General features: G+C 34.2%; 1 protein-coding gene across 1 annotated transcript; it reads left to right on the top strand.

Annotated features, from left to right (window-relative positions):
- Positions 1 to 1,447: 1,447 nt before the first annotated feature.
- LOC105977630 (putative serine/threonine protein phosphatase 2A regulatory subunit B''delta) lies at positions 1,448 to 11,822 on the top strand. The gene is made up of 13 exons (XM_013002956.2): positions 1,448 to 2,175; positions 5,324 to 5,566; positions 5,679 to 5,784; positions 6,035 to 6,134; positions 6,697 to 6,802; positions 6,922 to 7,012; positions 8,030 to 8,171; positions 8,851 to 8,998; positions 9,101 to 9,210; positions 9,808 to 9,964; positions 10,503 to 10,628; positions 10,748 to 10,925; positions 11,374 to 11,822. The coding sequence occupies exons 1-12, from the start codon at positions 2,026 to 2,028 to the stop codon at positions 10,886 to 10,888; spliced, it is 1,620 nt and encodes a 539-aa protein (XP_012858410.1). The 5' UTR covers positions 1,448 to 2,025; the 3' UTR covers positions 10,889 to 10,925; positions 11,374 to 11,822.
- Positions 11,823 to 12,042: the final 220 nt, after the last annotated feature.

Here is a 12,042-nt window from a genome sequence, read left to right as displayed (position 1 = left end):
TTTGACACTTTATTATAGGTTCAATCCCACTTTGCACCCTTAAAATGGAGTTTTTTGACACTTTGCACCCGTAAAAAATAATAATAACATTTTTCATCTTCAAAACATAATAGAGAATTCACAAGGTTTTCTAATTATTTTATTTAAGTTAATCAGGGCAAATTTAACTTTTAATGGTATTTTTCATGGTGAAAATACGAAATCAAAACAAAATTTTCTCCGGTCTTCAACCTAATTTCGAACGTATTAATGGAATGTATATTTAAAAAATTCTACTACATTACTCGAAAATACATATTTCTACACCAAATCATTTGTACATTTCGCAGCGTCGAAATCGTGGTAAGTGGGTGAAAAAATATTTTTTTTGTGTTGACATTGTGCCCCATGAAAAAAATGCATCTACAAATATGAAATTATCATCATTATTAAAAAAAAAAATCAATTCGGGTACAAATGCGTGTAAGTAATAAATTTTATTAAGAGTATACAAATGCTATTTTTTTATTTTTTTTTTCAGTGCAAAGTGTCAAAATACTATATTATAAAGGTGTGTGTATACTCGCGCATACACACACACATACACTTAGTTTCAATGTGATCAATCATTTAAAAAAATATTATAATAAAATCGTTTAACTTTTGATAATTGGGTATATTAACAAAATCAAGATTAAACTTATGAAGCTTAATCCCACTTTGCATCCCCGGAAAAATTAATAGCCCTTTGCACCATCGAAAAACAATATATCATGCATAATGCTCAATTTTTAAAGTAATGAAGGTAATTTAATATTTCTAATAGTATTATTTTAGGATGTCAAATGTCATTTTTTTCTTTTATATTCATCAATCATTTTGAAACTACAAAATACATAGATAAAAGTACATCTCATCAACATATTAAAAAAAAAATAACAAAAAAATTATTTTGCAAATAACATAAAAGAACAAAAAGAAAAAAACCTTTCAACTATTTGTTCATTAAGTTATTTAGAAATATATATTTGTTCAAAGATTTCTACCAATTATGCTCACTTATTATAATGAAAGATTCATCAATCGAATAATTTAGTGATAACTTATTATTTTGTAAGAAAATAAAATTAATTTTTAGTGATCGATGCAATTTATGTTTTTCCGCATTTTATACACTCGAAGTTATGTTGAAGGTAGAAGAAAATAATAATTTTACTTGTTATTTTGCACCCTGGGAATAAAAAAACCAATAAAAAATGAAGTTACTCTCGTTAAAATTTCAAATATTCAATTCATGGTGCATTGTGAATGATTTATTGTGTTTTGATGGTGTAAATTGCTATTAATTTCTTTATGGGTGCAAACTGCCAAAATATTACATTTCAAGGGTGCAAAGTGGAATTTAGCCAAATATTGACATAATATTTGGAAAGCTAATTAAACCATAAGTGAACATTTGAAAATTGAGTATTGAAAAGTTTAAAACTAAAAATATTTATCGAATTTGAAATTAAATCTACAAAATAATTTTTTATTTTTATTTTGTAAAAAAAAAAAAAAAAGAAAAGAAAACCATGAAAAAGTGTCGAGTGACGATCACGCGGAGGTTCCACACTCGCCCAGATTTGATTTGGGGTAAAGTTTGATTTCAGGTGTCAATAATAATCATATAATTGTTAGTTAAATTAATTAATATTATTATCATCACTAGTGCTACTTCCCCTCTATCTCTCTCTCCTCTCTCTCTCTCTCTATCTCGCGCATACACACCGCTTTTCTGCTCCAAGGGTTTGCAATCTCCCTGTAAATTCCGTCCCTCCGATCTCCGTCCAACATCATTTTAGGGCTTGCCGCGCATGAAATAGCTGCGGACATCTGGATTATTTTATGCATCGCAGATTCCAAATCTACGAAGATCTGTGTGGAGGAGAAACTCCCGCCCGGAGCTGGCCATTCTAGGGTTCTGTTTGATGTTCAAGGAAGCGTTTGAAGATCCGAGGGCTGTGAGCGATATTGTAATTGTGAGGAATTTTTGAAGAGAGAGTTATGGATTTGGATTTCAATGGCGACGTGGCGAGCCTCGATGCCGAACTCTTGCAGCTGCCGGAGGTTTCCCCTTTGGCCATCAAGGACAATCCCTTCGTGGCGGAGAAGCTTTTTGATCAGTGGCTATCCCTTCCCGAAACTAATTCTTTGGTAATTATTATTTTTCTGCAATTTTTTTTCTTCATGTTACAGCCTGGTGACGATTGTTCATGATTGGGGTTGCGTGTGTGTGTGTGTGTGCGTGTTTGATTTGTTGGTTAGATTAGGTTACTTTACTGCATCGGGGGTGATTGATAAATGTGTAAGATGGAGGATATTGTATTACATGCAATCCCATTTTCATACGTTGGTCTACCCGGGTAAGATTGCGAACAAGAGAAAAATGAAATACAGTAGTGCGGTTTCTTGTTCTGCTCTGATGCATTTTGGAAAATATAAATTTTCGTTGTCTGTGCATTTTCTGAGGATCTCTTTTTCCCATAGAATTGAGGTAACTGGACTTGCTGAATATGCGGAAATGATAAACATGTGGCATTCTATAAGTGAAGGGAATAGTGAAAGTGGGTATTTGCACTCCATTATGTAAGAGGTCCGTGATTCCGCAGTTGAGTCCCTTAGCTAGATTATGACGATGGACAAAATATTCTGAAGAATTTAACTTGTATGCTGGGTCAAAAGAGAAGCCGGGACGTAACTTACTGGTCTACATGGATTTTTAATTTAGATTAGAAGTGATGACATGCAGCATGTGCATCATAAGTTGGTCATAGAACTCCATCGAGATTCAAATTCAACACTCTGGATCATAATAATCTATTGCTAGAGTTATTTAGTCTGGTCTCCAAGCCTAGTGATCCCCGATACTGATTAAATGCGAGGAAATTCTCGAGATAAACATAAGTTTCTAATTTAACTAAGTCCGACGTGCCAAAATAGCACAAACATTTTTTTTTGGCAGTTAGGGAGCTAAAATTGAGTATCACAAATAATATATCTCGGTGCATGAGTATTTATTCAGACATGTCTCTGTAGCTAGGTGTAATTGGTTGAGATTGCCAAATAGACTTTGAAGGTTCATGCCTTCTTAGACTCACTAAAAGCTTATCCTACCTTTAGTTTCATAGTTGTATTTGACCCCATTTCCCGTAAAATGGAGCTTAAGCAGAATTGATGATTGACACGTAAGTGTTTTATGTTTTGCATAACTGCCATATTGATTCAATAATTGTAAGTTTGTTAAGCTGAATTGTAGAGATGGAATAATGTAAATTATTAAAATTGATTATTTACATCTTGGAACTTGAGAGGGTCCAGTTGTAATTTTCGTCCTTTTCCTTGCTTTGCTCCGGAAGATGAAACTCTCATAAGAAAACAAATAAAAATTATAAATTAAAAGTATGCAGTTATATAGTGGTCAATGTCACAACCTCCCAAATGGTTACTTGTAGCCTGCAGGAGATATATTAGTGGTTTTATAGTTTCCCAACTGTTTTTTTTTTGTTGGTTTTAAGTTAAGTTTTATATTCCTTTACTTACCTTTTGTCTAAATATTTGAAACCACAAAACTTTCATGTACTGGCCTGTGGGACTCATGGTTTAACTTTTGATTCCTTATATTTTTCCATCAATTGAAAACTTCAAAATGGTGACAGTGAAAGTTAATGTGTCCCCGGGTTCTAAATTATTAGTCTTCCCCAGATTCCAGAGATGTCAAGGGAACACCAAATATAAAATTTGGCTGTTTACATATTTGTGAGACTTTGGAATATCCGTGTTAGGCTGATTTTTCTTTTATACTTTTCTTCTTGTTTCTGAAAGATTCCATTTGCATGTTGACTAAAGGTTGTATTTCGTGAGGTTGAATGGTCGTCCAAGTGGATTAATACCTGGACAAAAACATCATAATTATTGTTGTCCGCTATTCCTATTGTGATCAAGGAATTATGGATATTTGTGTTAACGCCAGTAGCACATCCATTGATGCATTTGTTTAAATAGGTTGCTTGTTCGTAGTAGTGATGATCAAAATTGCCATGTTATTAGATTTTAATCAATCTTATTAGTCACCATATGATTTCATTTATACTGTTGCATCTTTTATCCTATTGGATGCTAACTTTTAACTGAAACTTAATTAGTTGAAATAAATGGTTTGCGTTAAGATCTGATTATTGAATAAGGTTCCTTAATTGATTATTAAAGCTAATCTTCTCTTCTTTACTTAGGCCATTACTTACCTTTCTTAGTTTCGCCATTTCTTGTTTACATACTAGGCAACCCTACTAAAGCAAGCCGCAGCTTTGTATTCCAAATACGATTAAATTCAATACATTCTGCTTTAAAAGACTGTTATATGGTACCCCAAAAAGTAACGTTTTAAAAAATACGTAAATATTAACATTTAAACGATTGGTCTGATTTTGAGCTATGTAATCATTTGCTTCTGCTATATGTGTTAATATATGCGTTGTGATGGCTCTCACAAGGCAGATATGTATTAGAGTTTTCAGAGTATAACAAAAAGTGGCTGGGAAGGGTTAAAAGTTAAAACCACTATACAAGTGGTAGTCTGGTCGATAATTTCAAATACCCGATTCCTTTTGTCATAGGAAAAGAGGATAGGAAAGCTCAGCAGAAGCACTTACTTGAATCTTCCAGTCTACCATTATAAATGTTATTTTTAATATTTTATAGAAGGTTCTACACTTGTACTCATTTATTTCTCTAACTATCAGCAAAAGAGGTATGCTGAGAGTATGGCCATGAAAGGTTTGATCTATTCTCCTGGTTCCTTTTTGTGCTAAATAAAGGGAGGAGCCCTGCTTTTCTGTCTTTAGGTTGATTATCCCACCAGAGTCCAAGGAATGTAATATTGGGAAGTTTGCAGGTCGCTGTTTTGTGAATTTGCTTTCTGCTCAGGGATTTTCCTACTATTATGCTGATCTGTTCATAATTTTTTTTCTAGAATAGCGGGCTATTGGAATCTCTCTTTTCTGTAGTTCTATAAGTTAGTCCGGTCATAATTCAACCAGCCATTACTTTTTGCTGATGCAGCTGGCACACCTTTACATTCTCCAAATGTTATATAACTGTTTTCTGATATAATTTCACTTACATTCGCAAATCTGTCATACCAATTGCAAAATCTGCAATACAGTTTAATTTAGTACTTTGGGCCTTTGGAATTTGAAAATTGCGAGTAGAAGCATTTTGCTGATATGCAAGCTGGTCCTGTATATTTACCCTTATAGTCGAATTGGATTAAATTTATTTACAAAGATCCACCTCTGAATTTCAGGTGAAATCCTTGCTTAATAATGCCAAGGGAGGAGGTTCGTTGAATGTCTCTGGAACATCATCTAGCGCAGGTGCTGCAGCAAGCAATACATTACCTTCAATGTTTCCCGCTGTCAGTACGCCACCACTTTCACCGAGAAGCTCATCAGGTTCACCTCGGATCATGAAACAAAGGGCAGGTCCCTCTGCTTTAGGTTCGTCCTTGAAAACAGTGAATGAGCCTGCAAAGGAGCTTATACCTCAGGTTCAATTAGTTAATTTTTTTGATATTGTTTCATTTTATATTTCTTTCCAACCTGTTTTTTCTTTGTTTTGGAAGTAACTATTAACATCTTCATGATACTTGACAACTGCAGTTCTATTTCCTAAATGGCCGTCCACCGCCAAACGATTTGGAAGATCGGTGCGTGTTAAGAATCAATCAATTTTTTTATGGCCACGTGGATGGGCTCCAAATCAACGGTGAGATTAGTTATACTCATGATTTTTATTGTTGACACTTTTGTTTGTTACTTTGTATCTTCTGGTGTATCTAGAACTTGCAATATGGGATAGGAACAGATCAATGTGTCAATAATGTCTAAAAATGCATTTATGCTTGCGTCTTGTTACTCTCTTACCTATGATCCATCTGGAACTTGCAATATGAGTTTGAACATATCACCTGTCAATAGTGGCTGTGTTTGTATGCTTACATTTGATTGGAATTCAGAATTCAAACCGGTGACGAAGGAAATCTGCAAGCTACCATCGTTTTTCTCAACTGCAATTTTTAGAAAAATTGACGTTGATGGCACGGGAACTGTGACTAGGTAATTGATCTGATCTTCTTTGTCATTTCTCTTTCAAATTGTAATTCTCGCCATTTGATTCTAAAAGTTATCCTTCCTTTCCTCGTACATGCACATGCAAGATAATAGATCAACTTAATGCCAAAATAAAGTTATGTTCAGCGAAGCGGATTTGTAACTTAATTGTATTTAACTGTCCCAACTTACTTAGATTCTAAAATTGCTTAATTGCATTGAACTGTCCCATGGTTTTCTGAGTGCACGATGGGATCCTTTATAACGGGGATCAGACCTGCTTAAACTTGATCTTATTACAGGTCGAATGGGAAGGCACAGCCACTAAAGAATCACTATTTTAGTACGGGACACGAATCTGATAGTAAAGCTTGCTTAGCTAAAGTCAACCTATATTTTTCCTTTTTGATAAAACCATATATTCATTATGGACCCTTTTAACCCAGCATGCATATGTAAAAAAGTTTGTGGTGGTTTGCTTTTATAATTGTTGCCGATTCATGATTTTTATTCTTTTGCTAATAGTTGATGTATATACTCTTTAACTCATGCAATGAGATGTGAACAGGGATGCATTTGTCGATTATTGGATCAAGGGAAACATGTTGACGAAAGATACAGCAACCCAAATATACACAATTCTGAAGCAACCGGACGTCAAGTACTTGGCTCAGGTTAAATGAGGACCAACAAATACTAGTGCTTTTGTTTTTCAATAAATGTGGAAAATTGAGTTTATTGGTTGTGCTAATATCTTGCTTCTTTTGTTGGGATCATTATCTACTTGATGTAGGATGACTTCAAACCAGTGCTTCGAGAACTCTTGACAACTCATCCCGGGTTGGAGTTCTTACAGAGTACGCCTGAATTTCAAGAGAGATATGGTAATTTCTAAACTTGTATGTTTCTTTTGTATTCCGGCGGACTCAAGTTGATGTGATTTTGATTTCTCTGCTAATCTCCTGGATGTATTTTCGGTAAAGTTAGGCACATACGACAAAATATTCATGCTTGCAGAAGGCATAAGAGGATTTACCTATTTATGAAGAAGGGAATGTATAGCCCATGCAATTTATAAGTAGGATAAAGTCGGTCTATAATACTATTTTATCATTAAAGGTTTGTAATAATATACCTTAAACATGACCAGATTCGTAGTATTACTGTATTCCCCATAAAGATATTAGAAATAAATTCAGAACAGTGAAACTTTTAATATCAAATGTGATATAATAATGTTCCGTTTATAATGCTTTAACATATTATATAAATAATTGAAAAATTATTGCATAATGCATCTCTCTATGTAGGATCCCAATCCTCTTAGTTGGCACTTTAAATTTATGAAGTTCTGATGCCGAGCCACCTTTCTTCTTACTTTGTACTGTGGTTGAGTATAAAATCTGTAACTTTCTGATATTCATGTCGGTTCTAGTCCTTCAAATTCTAAAAATATGAAGAATAAATCACCTATTCAATTTTGATGCCCCCTATCTTTCACAGGTCTCCAGGTTTCTTAAGCCTATGCTGTTTTCTTCACTTTTTACTTACGAAATAATCAGCTTACGAATGACCATAGTCTCAAAATCACCTTAAATGATTGACATCTTGATCTGTACAGTATGCAATTGTCTTTCTTTATTCTTTTAATTGCTTTCTGTGCATTAGTTAGGAAGAAAATTCCCAGTTGATTGAAGCACAGCTACATCTTTTAACATGATCTTTTGGTAGTTTTACCAATACCGATTGCTTCTACTCTGTCTTGCACTATGTTAGTTTACTATTAGAAGGAAACTTTTGTTGACCTAGTGAGTTTCAAGTTAAACTTAATTTTTGCTATCTACTTAAAAGAAACCATATTTTTTGGTTGGATTAACAGTTCAATTCATTGTTTTCTCCAGCTGAAACTGTAATATACAGAATATTTTACTACGTCAATAGATCGGGTAATGGTCATCTTACCCTCAGGGAGCTGAAGCGTTCAAATTTAATTGCTGCGATGCAACATGCAGATGAAGAAGAGGACATTAACAAAGTGTTAAGGTAATGGCAGAATCTGCTTTACTGTGGAAGACTTACTGCTTGTTCGTCACTGATGGTAATAAATAGCGTCATATCTTGATATAATTCTTATGCTATTTCTTATAGACAAGAGAGTCCAATATAATGGATTGTTAAGTAATCGACCAGGCTTGCTTTCGGGGAAGAGAACAATCTGCATATTTGCTGTTTCGGAAGCTAATTTTAACTTCGTTGAAATGTTTTATGTAGAAAATGAACCCTATGTTAGGTGCTATGTTCAGTTGTTTCCAGGGTAGTGTTATAGAAAAAATGTATCTTCGGCAGTGTGTTTCGAAAAAATGTATTTTCGGCAGTGTGTTAGAATAATTGTCTAGAAAAGCAAAACAAACATAGCATAACATTTTCTAGCATAATTGTATGGGCGTGATTTTGTCTTTTGGACTTAGAATTTGTTACATGGGGAAAGTCAGGAGGGAACCATTAATCTCACCTCTAACAGGTGAGACCATGTACCAACACTCCTGGTGAGAGTTGGTTCTTGTTGGTACGAAGTAATTTAATTGTGCACTGTACTTGCGTTTACTACCATATTCTTTGTTTTGCACTGTACTTGCGTTTACTACTATACCATGTGTATCCTTACTAATCTTATTTATTTAAATTTATGTACACCCCCTTCTTTTTTGCCTTCTAATTACAGGTACTTCTCTTACGAACATTTTTATGTGATATATTGCAAATTCTGGGAGCTGGATACCGATCATGACTTTCTGATAGACAAAGAGAACCTCATCAGATATGGTAACCATGCACTTACCTACAGGATTGTTGATAGAATATTTTCTCAGGTTTGTGTTTTCCTTTTTCTTATTAGAACTACACTACCTGCTCTGATTGAATAATTTCTGTGTTCATCTCTCTAAATATTGCTTATTTGGAATTTGGTTAAGGTTCCCAGAAAGTTCACCTGTAAGGTTGAAGGAAAGATGGGATATGAAGATTTCGTTTACTTCATATTGTCAGAAGAGGATAAATCATCTGAGCCTAGTCTTGAATACTGGTTTGTTCTTCTCTTTTAGCGACTAAAATTCAGTGTTTCCGCAAACTCGACCTTAATAGAAGAAGCTTAATTTCAAGTTTAATATTTGAAATGCATGATATGGCTATACTAGCCTCATACCTGAATTTTATGGTTTTCATTTGCTGAGATAGTGATCTCCAGTTAATGGATAGGTTATCAGGAAAATGTGGAGTCTGATTCTTTTAAAGTATCCATTTGTAAATGTGGTTTGTACTGTTTGGGTGTACACGTTTCTAAAGTGACTCGGAGAAGGGCTGTGGTTCTCTTTCCACAATCCTAAGGAAGTAGGATATGAAGTCTTGGTAGAGAATGAATACAACAGGAAAGTCCTACATTTTGAGTGTCTTGTAAGGGATGAAAAAGTGCGTGTAGAATTAACCCTGTGAATCAACCCAAGAGGATTTTAGAGTATTTTTTGTATTTTTTTTTACTGATTTTCTTAATTTTTTTTTTCATAGTTTGGTCTGCATTTCAGCCCGACCTAAACTGGAAATCATCTGAAATTTAATGAAATATTTTTACTCGATAGGGAACACTTTATATTTTGCATGTATATAATAATTTTATCTGCGTCAGGTTCAAATGCATAGATTTAGATGGAAATGGAGTTATAACGAGGAATGAGATGCAATTCTTTTATGAGGAGCAGTTGCATAGAATGGAGTGCATGGCCCAAGAGCCTGTGCTTTTTGAGGATATTTTATGTCAAATAGTTGACATGATTAATCCAGAGGTAAACTTCTAAAAGACTGTATTCTTCTGATTCTTTCAGTTTTTTGAGTTACCTATTTTATGGTATAAAGACAGTTTATTGTGCTTCATGTATCTGAAAGAAAAAATAAAATTTGCCACTTAGTCCGTTTGTCTTTTTCGTCCTGCCACATCATAGTTTTGCCATAGGATTCTGTACTGTAAAATCCAATATCTTATTTGTATATATTTGTTTTTACTATTTTGTTTCCTTCCAGTTTGGTTCTTTGAGGTGGAGGTCTTATTTAAGATGAAAACGGAATTGAGTAGACTGTGAAAGTGTGATTTAATATACGGATCATGAGTTGGCGAAGATCAGAACTTGGAGAACATTTAATTGGAAATTTTCAGATGATTTAGATAAACTGAACAATGCATATCTGGTTAAGTATTATTGTTGGCACATCACTAGAGTTGTAATATGTCTCTTTTCTGACCATAAATTTTCACTGATTCGCCTTTGGAATTCGTATCTACCTATTGTAACATCTCACAAGATTCGATCTCATTTCATTTTGCAGGAAGAGAGCTATTTTACTTTACGTGATTTGAAAGGAAGCAGGCTCTCAGGGAGTGTTTTTAATATCCTTTTTAACCTTAACAAGTTCATGGCTTTTGAGACTCGTGACCCTTTCCTAATTCGGCAGGTAAAGTTGATGCAACTTTGTTAATTAATGTATAAGGGCGCTGCTTCTGAATGTTCCAAGAAGACTGTCAAAGTTCCATTCTGTTTTCATCCTTTTAATTCCTGTTAATTCCTGAACAGGAGCGCGAAAACCCAACTTTGACAGAGTGGGATCGCTTTGCGCACAGAGAATATATTAGGCTTTCAATGGAGGAAGATGCAGAAGATGCCTCTAATGGGAGTGCAGATGTTTGGGATGAATCACTTGAGGCTCCTTTCTGAGTTATGTTTGGTGAGATCTCTGTTGACGTTAAGAAAGGTATAGCTCTATTTAAGTCCATTAGATTGCATTCTAGCTATTTGATTTTTTATTTGCGCATTATCGTTCCTGTCTTTTTATAGTCATGTAGTATCAAATCCTCGTACAAGCAGCCTACATTTACACGTGTCCATACAGTAAATTTTTTATATATGTGAATAAAATTAATTTTACTCAATTTGAAAGTATATTCAACTGAAACTATCGCAATACTTCGGAGCCAACTATCTAAATATATTGAAGTTTATATCCAATGATGAATATAGGATACTAAATATAATTTGCCTGTTTTTTCTTCTTGGTTTACATTGCTTAAACTGCAGCCTGCAATTCAATACATAGACGGTTATTGTTTACATTGATAAAGAGAAGCTGCACGCAAAGATTTAATTTCCTTTATCAGTCTTGTACATGATTTTACGATCTAATGCATTCTTTTCCGTGTCAGGTGTCTATAATGAATTCTTTGTATCGAACTTGCGATAAAGCAGTAATTTTTGTTGGACAAACCATCAAATGGGATTCGGCAGTCCGCGTGTAGCATGCTTGTCAAGCTAGGGAGTTGTTAATTTCCGTAACATGGGGGCTTCGGAAAATGCTTGGTGAGAGTGCACCAGTATTGTTGACTGGCAACTAACTGGCAACATATTATGTTAGTTCACAGCTTTTAGCACTTCTCTTTGCTTGTAGTTGTAAGAAAAAAAAATGTTTATTAATTATTTCTTTTCGAGCCAATGTGTAGTACTTAGTACATTTTATTTTTTTCCGGGTGGGATTAGTTTGGTTTAACTGTGGTGTATTTCTCTTTTCTTGCTTGTTGCCTTTATCAAATTCTTTTTTGTATTCCGACTTTTTGGTTGTCTGTGTATGTTCTTTGTTTCCGGTTTCCTTGTCTGATATTTGAGTAAACACTTAAGCTGCAAAGGTTTCGTGGAAAGTTATCGAAGATGAAGGCCTAAAATTAGAACTATATTTAGCTTACGTTAGTTGAACGACAAATATTTGTTTTGTTCGATATTTTCGTATATGTAACATTCAAGTTCTGTTTGCTAAGTTGTCTTTAAATAACGTGTTAGGAGAAGTGAGTCGATAAACGACACATAATTTGAAATGGAGG

This window comes from Erythranthe guttata, chromosome 6, assembly GCF_056151865.1.
Source record: "Erythranthe guttata isolate IM_541 chromosome 6, IM_541, whole genome shotgun sequence".
Lineage (NCBI taxonomy): Eukaryota > Viridiplantae > Streptophyta > Magnoliopsida > Lamiales > Phrymaceae > Erythranthe > Erythranthe guttata.
Note: the sequence above shows the minus strand (reverse complement) of the source record. Positions and strands in the feature narration are given on the sequence as shown.

Coding starts and splice junctions, on each gene's coding strand:
- LOC105977630 (XM_013002956.2), top strand. CDS start 2,026: ATGGATTTGGATTTCAATGGCGACGTGGCGAGCCTCGATGCCGAACTC. Junction 8,999..9,100: donor TTGATAGAATATTTTCTCAG/GTTTGTGTTTTC, acceptor AATTTGGTTAAG/GTTCCCAGAAAGTTCACCTG. Junction 9,211..9,807: donor GAGCCTAGTCTTGAATACTG/GTTTGTTCTTCT, acceptor TATCTGCGTCAG/GTTCAAATGCATAGATTTAG.